General features: G+C 41.6%; 1 protein-coding gene across 2 annotated transcripts in view; it reads left to right on the forward strand.

Moving 5' to 3' along the window:
- The first annotated feature begins 5,781 nt into the window (after positions 1 to 5,781).
- The window catches only part of adcy1a (adenylate cyclase 1a), a 50,136-nt gene continuing 36,204 nt past the window's right edge, over positions 5,782 to 19,713 (forward strand). For both annotated transcript variants that reach the window (XM_084355813.1, XM_084355814.1), the window contains exons 1-4: positions 5,782 to 6,600; positions 9,411 to 9,560; positions 14,561 to 14,679; positions 18,339 to 18,450. In XM_084355813.1, coding sequence (XP_084211939.1) covers positions 5,986 to 6,600; positions 9,411 to 9,560; positions 14,561 to 14,679; positions 18,339 to 18,450 — 996 coding nt within the window. In that variant the 5' untranslated portion in view covers positions 5,782 to 5,985. The remainder of the gene's footprint in view (positions 6,601 to 9,410; positions 9,561 to 14,560; positions 14,680 to 18,338; positions 18,451 to 19,713) is intronic.

Raw genomic sequence — 19,713 nt, forward strand, 5'->3', positions numbered from 1 at the left:
CAGTGTTGACACGTGTAGATGCAACTTTAAAGCAAATAAAGGATAGTTGGTGTGTTTTTAAGAGTTGCTTTAAAGCCTCAATTGACACCTCTGTCCTCAGGTCAGGTGGAGACTATACATTTTGGTCCAAATCTGCAGAAAAGCAGCTTCACTGAAGGTCTTTGTGTTTGTTCTTATGCCTTTTAGCACAAAGGTTGAGTCCTCCATGAGTCCATGACAAAATCATCCGCTTGTGCCCTGACATCCCTGATACTTGGATCAATGTTTAGAAGAAAGGGCCCTTTTGTTTCACTGTGTATAATACTAGAGTACAGTTTTTCAGACTGTATGACGCTGTCAGTGTGAAGGTGCCTCACCAAGCAAAAATGTGTGTTTTAGGTTTATATCGAAATTATTTTATTGTAAGTTTAAAAACAGGTAACTTTAATTGACGTTGGCCTCCTGCAGGCCTGGAGGATGGCAGCTTTATACTGGAGAAAACTGGATATAACTTTGATACATGTAAGGGTGAAGCAGATGGCATAATGTAATGTATTGGAGAGGCTGACTTACATAACTAGAGGAAGGGTTTGAGAATTTTAAAATGGTGTGGAATCCTTTATTGGAGTTCCTTGGTCGTCAAAGTGCACAGGCAATTTGAGATTGCTGTGTTGCCAAGTATTTTTTACATTTTTTTTTCATTTTGTTTTCTGATTTGTTGTTATCATATTTCTTAGTGAAATATGTGAAGTACATGAAATATTGGGTGTCTTTTTCTTTAATTTTGGAATCATATCTACGTTTTGTTTTATTGGCTTATTTATATGGTTAGAAAAGGATTATAGTTTTTTTTGTAAAAAAAAAACCAAACATCTTATTTACTTTCTGTTTTCAAGTGGTCTCTAATAAACACCATTTCCTATGAGCCCCAGAGGGTGTGAGTTCATGACAAGTGGAGGGCTCACAGTTTGTTCAGACATGTCTGTAATAACAGCAGGACAGAGACGACATCACAACTCACATTTTGGAAGAATGACTTTAGAGGAGCAGTTTGATGCTTATTTTGGGATCTCAAGGCTTCAGGAGACTTGGATTACACAAGATGGGCTGCTTTTTTTTTCATTTAAAACAAGTCCCCATTAGTCCCCATTCAGTTGTTTAGGAGGATGCTACAATGCTGTTATGTTTCGAAGCTCCAGAAATGTTGACTTTCCATCAGCATGGGGGTGAGAAGATAATCACTGCATTTCATTTTTGGGTGCACTTATCCTTTAAACCTTAGACATTTTCCAAATAATGCTAATAAACGTTCTCTCACACTCACACTATGAAATATATGTATATATTTTTTACAGGTAAGTGATATCTATAGACAGGTTTGGAGCTCTAAGTCTTCAGACTCACTGTCAGACTTAACCACCAGAGTGTGAGAGCTCTTTCATTCTGAACCAGCAGACAAAGTCTTATCACTCTCTCCTCAGATGAGGTCAGATTGTCTTTCTTTCTTTCTTTCACTGTTGTGATGTCGACTCTGCAGCATATTGATTTAAAGAACGCGGGACGATAGTGGATATTGACCGCATAGTAATTGACTGTGTGCATGTAGAGACTTTTTGTCAGGAGGAATGACTTCTTCATTGATGAGCCGGCCCATTTAGATCTTAGCGATCTGACGCACAATGTGCAACAAAAAGCAAGGTCATCGGTCAGGCCACAGAGAGGAAGCCTGCATTTTTCTTCTGAAGGTACGCCTGTGCATTAAAGAGGAGCTTCTTTGCAATTTAAAAGCCTGTTATTTTGAGCCTGTTAAGCTGTGAGGAGAAGCCTCCACCATGCTGACACAAGAATTTATTGTCATGTGAATCCTGGACTATTTTTCAGTTCGAGCTGACAGATCCACATGTCCTTTACTTGAGATATTTCTGGATGGCGAATCAGGCAATGCGATCAACTGCCCTGGAGCCCTCAACCTCCTTCCTGTAGTTTTGTAGTAATCGAGTTAACTGTCTTTTTTCTTGGCAGTATAAAAATATACACAACACAAACACTCTGATGTAATAAGAGCCAAGGTATGTGTCTATATTTATATCTACCTAGGAGATATAGGAGGATTGGTTTGTGGACTACCATTTTAAAGTCTCGGGTTTTGTGTTACAGATGTGCCATCTTGGTTTATTGGTGCTAAAAGTGACCATATTTGGAAGAGAGGGTGGACCTATAGAGGATATCTTGATTGGATCTGACTGAGAAACCAAGGAAAATACCAGCCGAAAAAGTTGCCATGCACTAAATCATACCCTGATTGATCGCCTACTTTACTCTAAATGGGATAATAACTTACTAACTTGTAACTAGAGCTGTTACCATATCAGATTTTTACTGGATGATTATCATGGCCTAAAGAATTCACAATAATGACATCATCGCGATATCTATAGAGATTTGGGGGAAAAAAATGCTCTCAGCCAAATTCATCTTAACTTTTTTATTGAGTGTTTTGTCAAATGAATAACATTGGTTATACGAGTGTAGGGAGGTGGACACAGAGTCTATGTAATCATACATGCCTGAGGTTTCGAGATGATTTTGCACAGCAGAAGTAAATTAATGAGTAGCAGCCACACACAAGCTCGCTAACAGTCAACTGTAAGAACAGAAAGAAACGCTGGATTACTTACACAGTATTATCACGTCTATTATTAAAAGAGCACTGTGTCGTTTTGTAGAAGAAAATCAAACTGAGAATGTTCCTACAGTATTTACAATATTCATGATGTACTAATACAAACTCAGAAATATTTGTCTTTCCATAAGTGAATAAACAAGCTGTTCTCAGAGGAAATTAAAGTCCCAGAACACTGTTTGAAGCTAGAAAGGTGGCAGAGTCCGCCACATACAAACAAAGTAAATTTAGTAATGAAAACAAAGAGATTGTTTATTAAGTTTGATCAGGCAGAAAAGATCTTTCACTTCTGATTAAAATTCCTTCCCCAAAAACTACAGAGTGCACCTTTAACACGATATCAATATTTAATTTTTTTAATATCATAGTTATTCTCAAAACCAGTTATATGCAACACCCCTACTTGAAACTAGTGATTGAGACTACAAACTCATCAGGAAACTGTTTACTGAGGTGATAAATCATGTGAGAAGTACGGTTATTTTCTCATAAGCTTACATACAATCAGACTTCTTTTTGAAACCAGTGGAGTTGCCCCCTGCTGGCCATCAGAAAGCAATGCAAGTTGGAAGAGCATTTTCGTGTCAGCTTCACTTTTCAGACCTGAAAATAAAACATTAATAATATAATGAAAGTGGGATTACCACACAGCAAACCTGGGCCCATATGACATCCCAGCATGGACACAAGCCACACAGGAGGTTTATAAAACTTATCCATGCTGTGGGTGAAACCTGTAAACCTCTTTGTGTGCTACTGTATTCAAATGCCTTAATATATCATAAAAGTGATGATGAGAAGAGTAAAAGATGCACATGAACGTGTCACACTGTCACTTTTCTGCACGTTAAAGCTTTAAATGGAATGTTATGATAAAGCAAATGTACATAAAGTATAGAGTGGTGTAGTCTGTGGTCCTAAAACCCAGAAATCAGTTAGCATTTTTGCACATCTGGCTCCCTCGTCTCAAAGTCCACAAGTTTTTGAGTGGGTTTTCAGTTAAATGCCTGAAATAAGGTGTGTGGTTACCACAGGCCGAAGGTATTCACACGTTCTGTTCTATGACATAAAATACATCAGTAAATAGCCCACGTGAATTATAAAGCTGTGTTAAAAACGGCGGTTGCTAAGTGTGTAAATGAGACTACAGAGGTCGTCGGGGACATTAAACATCATCACAGTGAACACAGAGACTCATCTACTCACTAGTCCGTCTTCACAGGCCCACTTTAGTTACAAGCTGTTCTAACTCTGACTTTACAACTTGTACATTGGTCAGTTTATAGGAAATGTGTACAATAATTGTGTAGAAAGACTCTTAGTGGTGGTGACATTTATGTCATGTGACCGTGATGTCATCTGTTTATAGCCTAACAATAGGGAGGTTTAATTTACGCTTCAATAATCACAACAGTGGTGTTTATCTGTGAAGATTATCTTGCTGAACGAAAAGTGTATCATAAGTATCATAATCTTGTGTTCGACACACATCTTGTTTGTTTTTTCGGTGTCTTCAGTTTATCAGATTACATGCAGCTTCTTCTGGAGCCACAGAAGGCCTTAATCTACTGTTTTCACATATTCAGCAGTACTCGACCTAGACCTGTAAACACACTTTGATGTGTAACACTGATGGAGTTACCCTTTAATATGACAGTATGAAGCGTTCTTGGAGAGTATTTCTAAATATTTACACCAAAATCTAATTTCTCCCTTTGATATGTAATTCTAAGTCATTGTACATTTAGTTATTTTTATGAGGCATATTAATGATATTTTCTGCATGTTGAAGGGACTTCTGCTGCCATTTATTCTATTTTGCTGATGTTTATGTTTTCATAAGCCCTTTAGTATTATATTTGAACTGAGGTAGACCTTTATTCTGTTCATAACGACTGCATACTGATGTTGCCTTTACTGTCTCTGTTATTGCCTTTAACATGTAAAGCCCTGTGTAAATAAAATATGTTATCATTATTATTTGTTCTGTATCTACCAGATTGTTGACTTGAGGTGAAAACATGACATTCATGTGTAAAAATATACATCAACACTTTCCAATTTCCTCCCTCAGTTTGGATCGGAGCTTCACATTTTTGGACACCCTGAAGATCTGCTCGTTAAATTCTTATGTAACAGATGTTTCTCTTTTCTGACACTGTATGTTTTGCTGCTGCAGCTGCTGCTATTTTGCAGCACCCCTCCCTTATATTTCCCACATTCTCGCATATTTGAACTCAGTTCTACTAAATGACTCTCCTTGCACATTTGTGTCATTCTTTGGCGATACCGGATGATATTTCCCACTTATTCTGTCAATGTTTGTTCTGCAGCGACAGAATGTTTCACAATCAGCCTGAAGTAAAAAACTCTACATCATTATGCAAAAGAAAGGCAGAAAATATGCACGCGTGCATGTACAAACTATGCAAACATGCCCTCCACCACAACAATGGTGCATCACATTTTAAGATGCGCGTCATCATTCTTATATTTTCACGTTTAATTCGGGAAAAAGAGCGCTATTTATAGCTTTACCTTCTGTCTCTAACGAATGTGTTCCCGTTATTTTCTCTGTGTGAAAAGAGCGCTTGATTCTGCAATTAAACATACGAGATGCAGGAAAGACCAAATTGTTGCTATATTGGACCATCCACCGGTGCAGCTGGTCTATTTTTAGCTGGGAACTACATCAGCCCTGACTGCAGACACTGTGAGGGGAAATCACCAGCGCTGTTTTGCTGCTGTCTTCACCCAACCAGCTGACATGTCACTCCGGCAAATTAAGGCAGGAGAAGGACGCACACACTAGAATATTATATTTACTGTGTGTGTGTGTGTGTGTGTGTGTGTGTGTGTGTGTGCGCGCGCGTCTCAGGGGCGCGCAAGAGAAAGTAAATCCAGAGAAATGAATGTCAGAGGATGTTTTTGGTGACTGAGCTGTACCATCATGAGTCCTGGCAGAGCGCACGAACACCGGTAACCCAGTCCGAGGCACCGCAGGAGGTCCACGAGACAGAGAGAGAGAGAGAGAGACACACACACACACACACACACACACACACACACACACACGGAGAGAGAGAGAGAGAGAGAGAGAGAGGGCTGCACATTGGTCGGGCTACTTTCCTGACGACACACCAACAACCGTCAACCTGTAGAGAGGGCGCGCACGGTGCTGCTGCCTCCTCTGCCACCCTCTCCCCTCTGACACCGAGCCCCGCAGCCTCCAGGACGCATGAACTGGGAGAGGGTGCCGGTTCGATTCCCGACGGAGGAGAGGAAAGCGAAAAGTTGAGGGGCTCGCGCGCTGTCCCCGCTTCATGAATGGCCGGAACATGGAGGAGGCGCCATTCGAAAGAGTCAAGACCCGGCGGAGGAAGGGTCACTGCCCGGCCGGTGCACCGCTGGGCGCCATCGCCTGCGAGGACGAGTTCAACAGCCAGGAGCTGGAGGCTCTCTTCCAGAACTACAACCTGAAGCTGGAGCAGACCGCCACCCTCAAGGCGCTGGCGGTGCTCATCGTGGCCGCGTCGTCGCTGTCCCTGGTGGAGCTGCTGTCCAGCCCGCGCCTCACCTTGTCCAAGGGCTCCTACCCGGTGCACTGCGTGGTGTTCCTGTCGCTGTTCATCGTCACCAACGTCAAGTACCTGCAGGTGACGCAGCTACAGCAGATCGCGAAGCTGGCGCTGCTCTTCAGCTTCACCTTTGCGCTGCTCTGCTGCCCGTTCCCGCTGGCGCTCGGCACGTCGGAGCTGGTGAGCGCCGGTGCCCCTGAGCAAGGCGTGTGGCAGCTCATGCTGGTCACCCTCGTGGCTTACGTGCTGCTGCCGGTGCGGACGCTGCTGGTCGTGCTGTTCGGGGTGATGCTGGCTGCATCCCACTTCATTGTCATAGCGACGTCGGTCACGGGGAGGAAACAGTGGCTGTGGAGACCGGTGAGTGCTGCACCTGCACCCAGCCTCGTGCTTAGAGGACAGTTTCACTTCTCAGCCATCATCACATCACACAGGGAGCACACCGAGCCTCGCTCTCACTCACAAACTACAGCCCTGGTACCTTTGAGCAGCTGCTCCAGTGAGTTAGCCTGTGTGCGCGCTGTGAGGCTCCCAGCTGGGCTGTGAAGTTACTGTATGAATGAGAAGCAGCGTGCTTACTCATCCGACTTCCCCCGGAGAGGGAAGGGTTAAAAACAGCCTCACTGATCGATCTTAGCTGCAGGATACTGGAGTTGTAAAAAGAGTTTCACTTTAGCGCTCAGCAGTAATAAAGCAGGAGGAGCTGTCCAGCTGCTGGTGCTGAAACACACACACACACACACACACACACACACACACACACACACACACTGAGAGCTCATCCCGGACTGGTCTCTGTGACCCAGGTTGTAGGCAGAAGTGATGACTTTAATATGTCGGAGGTGTTTCCCCACATCAGCCTCTTGTTACAATATGTTTTCTGAGATATTTCCGGTCTTGCAGAGACCTCAGCCTCTCTGACCTCTGAAATGAAGCTGTGTGTACTTGACCCCTCCTCAGGTTACAGATGTCACCAGGTGACCAGATCAACCAGAGACTGATTCTTCCTCCTCAAAAGGTTTCATTTATAATTTTAAGGAGCCTTAAACATCAAACATCAAGATACTTTTGACCAAATACCTTCGATATTGTGACAATATTGTAGGGATGACTGTTAGTGACTCAGTGGGTGAAGACAAGTATTGGAACAAGTTGAACAGTCTTGTTAGTTCAGAACATGACATCACTTTACTGTAATACAGCCTTTAAAACTAGGACAAGACAACACTTCTGTCAAATCTTGATATAATGATATCAAAAATCGAAGAGACGACGTATAGTCTCAAATCCTGATAACATTTAAATATCGGTATATTGCACAGCCCTGCTTTGATTCATATGAGTTTTACAAACTCACTTCATTAGCAGTGAGGCGTTTAATCAGTGGTTTGCACCGTTTGGTTTGTGACTCATTAAAAGGAAGCATCGTCTGCTCAGACTACTTCCAGAGGCCTCAGAAGTAGAGCTGCAACAAATAACTGATTAATTGATTAGTTAATCGAAAGAAAATTAATCACCAACTCTTAATAATCATTTTTCAAGTAATAATGTAAAACATTGTCTGGTTCCAGCTTCTCCAATATGAGGATTTGCTGTTTTTCTTTGTCATTCGTAACAGTAAATGAGGAGTCTTTGAGTTTTGGACTGTTCATTAGACATAGGAGGCGATTTGAAGGCGTCACTTTGAGCTCTGGGAAATTGTTTTCCACAATCTTTTAACATTTTATGCTGAACGATAAAGCGACTGATCACAGATGTATCAGTATTGGCATATATGTTGTCCAATGTGCACTGATATCAAAACTTTTTCTTTTAGATACTGATGCAGAAAGAGATGCTTGGGGTTCAGTGAAGTTTACTGTTTCAGTGCACGGATTTAATTTTAGACAACAAATTTTGTTAAACTGCAAAATATGCTTCCTCTGTTGCATATCCTTGTCTCAAGTGTTTGGTTTGCAGGTTTACTGCTCAAAATGTATGTATATCTACCGATATACGTACAGCATATTATCATTTTTTAAGTAATCAAATATCGGTCAGGCTCTCCTTAACTGTTAATCAGAATAATATCAGCTGATTCATTGATAACGCAAATAAACCTTAGTTGCAGCCCGACTTAGGAGGAAAAATAACCCAACAATCTACAAGCAAAATGGCAGCAATATGCAGCAAAAATACGCTTTTCTTGTTAATCCTGTCACAATCCCATTTCAGACCCTCTCTGGGGGTGCAGACCCCTTCGTTGGGAACCACTGCACTATCGTCTTTAAGTATTTCAACCCAATTACCAGAATAAATGTAGGCAATGTACAATTCTGCAAAACACAAATATGTTGAACCTTGACATTTTTGTGTCCAACTTTACGTCTCTTTGGGTTTAAATTCCAGTTTTGTGTGCTTATGCTCTGGTTAGGTTTAGACACAAAAATCCCAATTTGTTAGGGTTAGAAAGTATTAATTTATAAAATATTGGAACACCATCTAGAATGTTGACAACCTTTCGGCCATCCCCAAGTCAGCTCATATCCATGTCATGTAAACGTGATATTGTAGAAATGTTGATATAATATTTATAAACCTACAGATTTGAACATATCTGCGGTTTGCAGGAATGCAAAATGCCAACATTTCATTTTGGACTGGACGGAGTGTGTCTTTCTTTTTGGTCTTGCTCATTAATTACAGTAAGAACCAGACTGAAGTCGTCTTTATGATGTGGTGGTGTTTTTCTGGTCACCATAAAGAGAAAATGTACCATCTGGCTGTGCTGGATTATAGTGTTACTTCGACCTTTCACCTCTGACCTTTTAGGAATCGAAGGCACAGAGTGGCTGCAGAGTTCATCATCCAAACTAAGTGTTGGTCCTGATCAATAGTCTCTGATCATTGACTAGTAGTACACTTTGTCTGTCAGCCACTCCACTGTCCAGCTTCTGATCTTTGAGTCACACCTACGACTTGTGCTGCAGTTACTGTGCTGACCTTGATATCTGCCATTCAATCCATCCCGTGGATTAATCAAGGATTGTGAAGTCTAATCTAACCAGGATGTATGATTGCACACACAAACGCACATATGGACACGTGTGTTCCTTTGGGCTCACACGCACACACACAGTATGTCGACGCTGCCAGCTCTGCTTGACATGTCTGTTCTTGTTTGTGTGCAGCTGGTGGCCAACGCGGTGCTGTTCACCAGCGTCAACTTGTCGGGGGTGTTTGTGAGGATTCTCACCGAGCGCACCCAGAGGAAAGTCTTCCTGCAAGCCCGCAACTGCATCGAGGAGAGGCTGCGACTGGAGGATGAGAACGAGAAACAGGTGAGGCGTGAATCTGCACACACACACACACACACACACACACACACACAGGGATGGAAAACAGCAGAATGAGAGCAAGATGACGAGGAAATGTATCCACACTTGTCGAGTGCGTATGTTCGTGAAATCTTCACAGCCTCTTGAGAAGTTTTTTTTTAAAGGTTTCAGGTGCCAATGTATTCTAACAACCGGCCCACAGGCACGCAGTAACTATGACAGCAGCTATTTAAGGAGAGAACAATTACTGTGGCACATGCACCAGCGCCACACATTCCACCCCCTCCGTGCACACCTACATGGAGCGATTTAACAAAGGCGCAATCAGGCAACTTCAACACACAGAAACACTTGGTTATACGCCGCACCCTCCTCATCCGCCATGTGCACGAAACCCACCCACACCGGTTGTTAAATGGACAATTAATTATCTCGTGTATGTACTATGCCTCCGTGCACGTCTCACCTTCGTTATGCACAACATTCGGGATTGCACACGCACACTTAGCACCTGTTCTTTGTAGATTAGATGATGATATGCTGTGTTTTCCCCAGCAGTAACAGGCTCCCTTCTGACAGGTAATTACACAAGCAGATTGCTTTCATGGCCTCCCTACTCCAGTAAAGGTCACAGTTTATCTGGGTGAGTGAAACACACACAGACCCCTGATTGGGATCTATCAACGGCCAGCCAGCAGCCTGCAACCAGGCCGCTGCTGGTGCACTCACAAACAAACGTCTCAGGTTTGAGTTTCACTCTTCAAACAGGTTTCTGGTTATTGCTGGGGTGTTTGCTCAGGGTTTTTGCTTTGAGTCCGATCCATAGGTTGTATTGATTCCTGACATGTGTAGGCTGTACATCTGGGTGGTACAATTGACTCCTCAGTTCAATAGCAATCTCAGAAGCCAGAAGCAATGCGTAGTTTCCTCTTGACTCATGTGAGGTGTTCAGGAACACTAGTCATGGCAGGAAAGGAAAATGTATAAATAGTATGGATAAAAGCTCCAAGAAAAGGGTTGTGTTCATGGTCATGACCCTGACTGAAGTTATTAATACAAAATGTATCTGATCTGCCAAATCTATGGTGAAGAATCAGTTACATTTATGCAACTAAAACTAGTCAGTCAAGGATTACAGGAAGGTCAAAGGTCACCATCCAGCCCATCCTCTTCCCTAAGTGGTTCTGTGGTGCTATAACAATGTCAAATTTCTGTTTTTGGTTTTGAGAGACGACGACCAGAAAGTCAAGAAAAAGTCAACGCAGCTCATTTGCCAAAAAACCCTTAACTCACGGTCAAGATCTTGCTTTTCCGGAGCTTTCAACCACATCTCAGTCTTTGTTTTGCTCAGCTGTCATCATCTTCTTTCCATCCATTTCCTTTAGTCATAAACAACTTCCTGTTATCACATGATTGAAGTTCAAGTCATTTAAACTCATGTGACTCATGTGAGGTGTTCAGGAACACTAGTCATGGCAGGAAAGGAAAATGTATAAATAATATGGATAAAAGCTCCAAGAAAAGGGTTGTGTTCTCAGTTGTCATTTAAATGGCAACTGAGCAAACTCCATCTGCTGCGCAAAACTGAAAGATACGACCAAAAGCCAAATATAACCGAGGCAAACCTTTGATCATTTGTTTCAAACTACAGTTTCATGAAAGCTCTTAAAGTTGCAACATGGAAACATTTTACTTTACTTTACAAAATAGAATTAACATTATAAATAGAATGTGAAGAAGGTACTGTTTTGATGTGATGTCAAAGACGTCTATGTAGTTTCTACTGAAGTTAGCATGCTAACCAGCTAGCCCTATTCGTACTTGTGTCATAATAACTCTTTGTGCTGTCTAGTCTGATATTATAGCTCAGTGTTTTTCAGTCCTGTTCCTGGGGCCCCTGCCCTGCATGTTTTAGATGTTTCTCCCAACACATCCTCAAACTGAATAGGTCGACTGTCAGCGTCTCCCAAAACGACAAGTGACAAATTAACGTCATACGGTTGCAGTTTGGTTACGTTGAGGCAAGAAAACTACCTGGTCAGGTCTTGGAAAACATCATGGTTTGGTTAACTGTGTCAGCTACGTTCTTTATGTAACTCCAGTTACAAACGTGCCTATGTTACCAAACAAATGTATGCAAGTTATGTACATTACGTAACATCACTATGTTAGTAAATTAAACAAACTCAGCATTGACTTCTGCTTTCACACAAGAAAAGGAACCGTGGTCTCCTGTGCCCTATCTCGTCCTGTACTACTTCTCCTCACTTCCTCCTTTGCAGCTGTAATAACTCAACAGTCACTCGAGCTCAGCCCCTCAAAACAAACGTAAATATGGGTTGTGTTAAGCTGCTTGCATTTTTGACCGATATAGTTGTTTTTTGATGAGGACAGGCTCGTCTCTCTGCTCCAACACACCTCATTGATACGATCAGCTCTTCGAGTAGGGATTATTGCACATTGTCTTCTCTTTTCACATCCCTGTTGTCTTCTTCATGGGGTTTTTCTTCCTTTCTCCCGATGAAACATTTAACCACTTTCCGCAATTTGAATTCCTTCAGTTTCAAATCGTATCATTTTCACAGAATTTCCCCTTCATGGAAATCTGGAAGACAGGAAATCTTCTCGTTAATGTGAGAGCGAGGTGGTTCATGAATAAACCACTACGAGGAGAGCCGTAGTCAAACACAGTGAATTAAACCTGAGAAGAGAAATTAGACTCTTTGATGTGCAATTATAATACATTCAGGGGAGAGAAATGGAAGTGATTAATAAAGCAGGTAAATGAATTATCTTAATAAAACAACCACATCCTCACACTTAGGTTAGGGTGATTTTTACACCTGACACACACATTTATAAGTGCAAAAGCACAAGCACATATGGACAAACACCCTGACACACACTCACAGTACGTATGAGTGTTTCTCAAGCTGCTCTCTACTGTAGCTTTGTACTCTCAGGTGAGGAGCAGTTGTGTGAATGGATGTAAAGTGAAACAGTGTCGGAGAAAAACACAGGAGAGCCCCGGCTGCTTGTACAACCCTGTCTCTCAACAGCCATTCAGCTGAGCAGCCTGATGATTCATCGTGCATTCACAACTGTTTGACATCCTGCTGGAGTCGGACTTCATGCTGCTGTAACTGACACGATTCACACAAACAGAAACACAGCGATGTGTGTAAATACTACTTCAGACTGGTGCTGAACACATTTAGCTGATTAATAGATTTCACTGAAAATGAGTCGACAACGACTGTGATCATCTATTAATCCCTTAAGTTACACGTTCTTCAGTTTGAGCTTCTCAAATGTGAAGAATCAGCTCAGTATTCACTCTGGATGATTCTGCACCACATGATCTACATGCAGTGCAAACAGCAGCGTATCTTAATAGACAGAAAGACAGAAAACAAGACAGTGAGGTGGATGTGACTGTAGAAGAAGGCCCGAGTGTTTGTGTTCTGTCACAGGCTGGCAATTAATGTTACTGGTTATCCTGTTAAAAATGTGTAAAAGTAATGTTACTCTTTTAATTCTTCTACTTTTTGGTTACTTTCTATCAAATGTTTTGCAATTAAGCTAAACAGCCCAAACTGCCTATAAACCAGGCAGTGTAAACCTCACATCAGCAGCCAGCAGTGATTACTGGAACATCTTCCTGATCCGCAGGAACGTCTTCCTTTGGCACATTTCAGAAGAACACGGGTCTGCAAAGCAGCTGGGACAAATTTGAGTTTGACACAAAAAAAAAATATTTAGATGTTTCCTTTTGATTAACACATTTCATTTAATTCCAAGTAACTATAACAAAATAACAATTACATTTATTTTGTAATTTATTAGGCTACATAATGCTATTAAAACGGGCCTGCATAAAACAGCTCCCCTCTATCTTTAATCACAGTTACTGTAGAAAGAATTTTAAAAACAGCAGCACTGGATGTAGAAAAACGTCATTAAACAAAATCGAAGATTTGCAGAATATTAACATTTGTGGTGATTTGATTGGACAGTTTGCTGCTTTTCTCTGTGTTAAATCACTGTAAATGTAACTTTAAGTTTAAGACTGTTGGTTAGACATAACAGGACATTTAAAGACTACCTCGGGATCATGTTATTAGTTATCCCCTTGTCTCCCTGCAACCCGATATCACACCAAATCATGTAATAGACCCATGGGTCCACCGTGTCACTGTTGTGTTTGGCCTTTGCCTACCTGTGAAAATGACAGTGTTCAGTGTTAAAAATACTTCCTTAAAACAGTTGACTAATGGCCTACCACAGGACTCAAACCCGGGTAACTGTGTGAAAGTCCTGTGAATTAACCACCTGACCAACCCCATCCTCCTCCCTACTTGGACTTACTGGCTCTTTTGTCTTCTGTACACCTCTTGCGGATTGCTGGGTCTATGAAAAGCTCTGGTGTGAGACTGGGCTGCTCTGTGCAGTCCAACATCTCCTGAATACAATAACTTGCGAATGCTACGATGAATCAATTATTCATTCTCAAGAATGTCAAATAATATGAACCGTTCAGAGTTCAGGGTCCTCATAAATCATAAAAACAACCAAGTTAAAGAAACCATGATAAATTCAGTCGAGGGTTGCAACTTTGATAATAACTTTTAGTTACAGATAATGTTCACATTATTATTATTGATACATTATTTGGTTTATTAGAATGTCAGAAAGTTGTGAAAAAATACTCATCACCATGTCCTAAAAAGCCGAGGCAGCGTCTTCAAATTGATTCTCCTGTCCGCCAACAATCAAAAACCCAATGATGTTCAGTTTATAACTACACAAGACAAAGAATAACAATCGTTTTAGCTGTAGGTCAGTTGACAGTGTGACAGGGGAGTATTTTTCATGTCTTCTTAGCTCATGAACAATGTTTACAGCAGAGCAAAGAACAACAAAGACACAGCGTGAACATTTCTGTCCTGCAGTTTAAACTTGTGACGTTGCCTCCTCTTCTGTTTTAACCCCTCCCTCCGCAGGAACGTCTGCTAATGAGCCTACTGCCCAGGAATGTTGCCATGGAGATGAAGGAGGACTTCCTGAAGCCGCCTGAGCGGATCTTTCACAAGATCTACATCCAACGTCATGACAATGTCAGGTACGGGGGTGTCATGACAACTGCGGGCCGCAGAGGTGTGTGGAGGGGCTGCAGTGTTTTGATCCAGGTGTTACCTGCTGTGATGTCAAGGTCAAGAATAGAAGATCAATTAAGATCGGCTATTAACACAGACGCAGTCAAACTACGTGAAGGTTGATTTCTGAGTCTGCATCAGAAATGGAACTAAGCATTGACTGTACTTTATTAGTTGAACATTAAACCCTTGAAAATTGTTCTGTTAGAAGCGCTGTAGCAGCCAAAAGGAGGCTCTCTTTTTAAAATCTTTACTCAAGATCCATTCACTCACTTTCCACTTCATCTCCTCAATGAAAGTGTCAGTGAGGAGCAGACTGCTATTTCAAGGTGAGGAATGAACTCAATCGCTCAGGTATTTTCTTTTCTCGAGTATCTGTATTTCTAAGAAAGACACTGTTGACGTTTTACGACCAAAACTTTTCCAGTTTTCACCAAAATGCTCTCATGAAACAGGCTGCTGTGGTATTCAGATGTCAGTTTGGGAGAGATATTTTGAGTAATGTTGAGGAGAGAAGCTTCTCTCTGGTTTCACAGCTCTTAATAACAGGCCTGGGTGATATTGCTGAAAAGTCTATGACGTTAGTGAAGTTTCATATCGGACGACATCAATAATTATTGATCATTTTTAATGAGCTGCCCTATTATTTATCATTTTTAAACATCAGGCAAAAAAAGGGGTAGAATTTAACCTCTTTATTTTTAATGTAAAGGTGCATTATGTAGTTTTGGAAAATTAAGAAATTTAAATCAGAAGAGAAAGATCTTCATTGACTGATTTTTAACGCCTAAACTAACTAACTAAATAAAATCCCTTCATTTTCATGACTGAATAAACTGAATGCACAAACTGTTTTACTTTGGTTATGTTTGGCGGACCCTGCCACTTTTCTAGCTTCAAACAATGTTCTGGGACCTTATTTTCCTCTGAGAACATCTTGTTTATTCACTTATGGAAAAAAAAATACTTTTGAGTTTGTATTATTACCTCATTAATATCATTATTATTAAAATCCAACCACTTTGAGTCGCAGCTGCAGTGTCTCTGAGCTCATAGGTAGAGCAAACAGGCCGGGTGGTGGAGCAGTGGCAGAGCAGACTTGACTTAACATAAATTAATTGACCAGTCGATGATGAAAACAACTGTAGCAATAGCTTAGTAAATTCATAGAAACCAAGTATGTGATTGATGAACAATGATTTATGGTTAATGTAATTTATTTAAAAATGCCAATTTTAGTTTTTTTTAAGTTGAATCTTTTGTGTTTTTTCACTTTCAGTTTCACAAAACAATACATTTTATGATGCTCCCTTTGGTTCTGAGCAGCAGTGACAGGCTTTTTTTTATTCATCCATCATTTTTTGAAGCCCTGTCCATGTAAATTTGATCAGCCTTTTCAGCCGCCACCTCTGTTGCACTTGTAATAGAGGAAATATTACAGAGCGTGAGAACCTGGCAGACTTTGAGCTGATTACATTCCAACGAGGCAGTAAAGAGAAGCCGAGAGCTGTATCAGTGCTGTTGAGTGTGGGAGTGGAGGGCTAGGTAGCATGTCAATAGCACCCCTGTCAAGAGACAATCCTCTCCACTCTCTGACTCTCTCTCTCTCTCTCTCTCTCTCTCTCTCTCTCTCTCTCTCTCTCTACGTCTGTTGGTCTATCTGCTCGCTCCCACACTCAGCCTCGGCTCGGGAACATCACCTCCCGTTCACCGGGCTCGCTGCCGCGCTGGCACTCGGCCAAACATCACGCTGCTGCACCCAGCGAGCCAGCTCCCGCTCGTCTCCAGGGAGCTGCTACAAACACACATTCACAGCCAAACACATGGCAGTGAAAAAAAACCACAAACATCAGCTTTATTTTGCTAAGCAGGGGCTTGACACGATGTGGCCTCGAGAACGTTTGATCGCATATCTATTTAGCTCCGCTCCCTCTCTCCCCCTCTCTGCCCTCCTCTCACCTTCTCCTCCTCACCCACTACACACCAGCACGAGCTGCAGAACAGCGCCATTCAAAGACAAATCACACAACAGAGCTCTTCTGTCGTGATCCCGGCTTTACATACATCAGGCTCCTCAGCAGCTATACTGCGCTGCCAAAAAGAGCAGCTCAGTCACGATGCAGAGGAAGGGCCCTCTGAGAGCTGGGTTACAAACCTCAGTACTTATTGTGGAACATGTTTCCCTAGCAGCCAAAATCTAAAACTGTCAAGTACTGACAATGAATCTTTGGTCTGTACTTATTGTTTACTTATTCTCTGATCAGATGGTTCCTGTTTAAAGCAAAATTTGACCAGTTTTAAAGTATTTTATTGTGAAAAACGTCATGTATGGCTGCTGTTGTTTGGCAGAGGTGTCAGAAGTAGTAGTAGTCAAAAGTACAGCTACTTGTGTAAAAAGACTGGTAAAAGTAGAAGTAGTGATTCAACTTCTTTACTCCAGTAAAAGTAAGTAAGTAAGAGTACAGGCTCTGAAATGTACTCAGAGTATCAGAGTAAAAAGTCTCCCTCTGAAGGACATTTGTGGTCAAAGCTAACTGAAGCTCATGTCACATTAATCTAATTCAAAGACTATTAAAGTTAAAGGTAGAATCAGTAGGATTTGTCCCAGCTGTTCATAAATGCACCACAAAGATAGTTGATTGTTGAGTCTCATTCCCAGGACGTCAAATAGCCACATTTTGGGTTGGTAAAGCGTCCCAAGCAGCAACAAAGAGAGACAATAAGAAAATCTCTGCAGATACGAGACACTAACACGCCTTTTCTCCCCAGTCCAGTCTCCCTCTCTGTCTGTTTACGTCTTCTTACATCTTTGTTTCGTTTGCTGTGTCTTCCTGTGCGTGATATGCACTGATAGGCTGAAATCAGTCTTGTGATGTTGGGAAGGTGGCACACCAACATCTGGAACTTCAATACCAATCACAGCATTGCACTGGAAAAGGGGCGAAAATTAGCATGTCCTCCTAGGCATCATGTGTCCGTCATTGCAAATGGGAGCTGGAGCTGTTAAACACCTGTGACTACCACAGTCATGAATGTTGATTGTACCTTTTTGAAGTGAAACAAATGTGTTAGTGGGTCTTTTGTCCAGTTGGAAAGGTTTTTTTTGGCTAAATCAAATACACAGTTTTCTAGGAAACTCTCTGAGTAGATATCAATAAAAGTATCGTCTCTGTATCAGTACTGAAACTCAGCTTTATGATAAAACATTTGAAATGAAACCCAGCTCTTCACTCCAGTTCGGATGCCTTTACTCCACTGGGAGCAGTATTTTTTTTTGGATTGAGAGTCAATAAGATCCATAACACCTTGTTTTGCTGCCATCTGGCCTGCCTCTGAGCAAATGAATGAGGGACTAAGTAGCTTTCAACACCTTCTTCATCCCCACTACAACAGCTAGCCAGCAGCAGGCAATTCAGCTCTGTAATTGATTTAGTGGTTGGCCTAAAAGACGCCTCCATTTATCAGGGATTGGATTGTGGTGCTCACTGCTTCACTTCTGATCGCTGTTAGATTTCTCTGCTGTGATCTGTGGGTATTTTGTGTCAAAAACACTATTTTTTTAATGTCAAATTGAGCTCTTTGCATCAGCTTATGATTTGTGATTCTTTCTCTCTCTCTTCGACAGCATCCTGTTTGCAGACATTGTGGGTTTCACCAGTTTGGCTTCCCAGTGCACTGCTCAGGAACTCGTCAAACTGCTCAACGAACTCTTTGGGAAGTTTGATGAGCTGGCCACAGTAAGTGCTCTCCCTTCGTTTGAAGTGGTTCATTAGGGAAAATTAACTGAATGGATGATCCACACAGTGTGAACAATGTGTATCAAAATCTCTACTTCATTCATTACACAGGCGTTTCAGTTAAATGTCTTTCCACAGCATGCAAATACAACTGATGGATCTCCCATAACTGATTATGTCGTTATTACTTGTGAAAAACTTAAAATGTTGATTGCAAAATGCATGAAATTGTAAATGAATGGTCTTATGTAACCATGGTATAAGCAGGATAATGATTACAGATAGTACTTCTTACTAATCAGTTGATGAATATGCCGATTCTGATATATAAGCTTAACTTGTGTCATCCATAATGTATTATTGTAAGCCCTCTTAGTTTTGTTTTTAGAGTTAAGAGCACCACAAGATGCAACTTATCTTTAAAAGTAGGCCAAATTGAGTAATTTTTAGATTTTAGCTCCTATTATGAGATCATGTCATTGAGCCATGTTAAACAGCCTGCAGTGGAGGAGGAAGGCTGGCTGTTCAACAGTTGGTGAGCTCCTGTTTCCCGCCTGTTGTTCCTCTGCAACACAAAAAAGCCTCCAAGAAAACCAAATGTATTATTTAGTCCTGGAGCTCATTTATTATGCCAGGCCGTATATTGATCCAATAGTGAAAGTAAAGCTGGAGAGCCTGATGGATGAGGATGAGTAGGAGGAGGAGGATAAGGGGGAGGACATGAAGGTCAAGATGGAGAAAGAACTGGAAGGGTGAAAGAGGGAGAGATGAGTGAACCGATTTTTAGACAGAGGGGAGATAAGGGCTGAAGAGGTGGAGTGTTACTGTGTGTGTGTGTGAAGGAGAGAGAGAGAGAAAGAGAGAGAGAGAGAGGGCACTGGTGGGACTACTGTACTTGATAGAGTGTGTGTGTGTGTGTGTGTGTGTGTGTGTGTGTGGTAGCATTGACTGTCTGTCAGTAAGCCTGTGTAGCGTTGTTCTCTGGGAAAGAAGATTAGGTGAGCGATAGGTTATCTGCCACCAGACTACTATAATCATATTAATACTGCATGAGTGACACACACACACACACACACACACACACACACATACATAGCTATAAAACCAACCTGGTACAACAGTAAGAAAGAGACTGTGTCTTCAGAACTCAAGGTCCACTTACCATTTCTGGGCTTTCTACCACATCTCACAGTCTTTATCATCAGATGGAGTTGGCTGTTATTCTGAGAAAACTAAATTCGGGCTCACACTGCAGAAGTTTTG

The sequence above is a fragment of the Pagrus pagrus genome (assembly GCF_965226575.1).
Source record: "Pagrus pagrus genome assembly, chromosome: 6".
NCBI lineage: Eukaryota > Metazoa > Chordata > Actinopteri > Spariformes > Sparidae > Pagrus > Pagrus pagrus.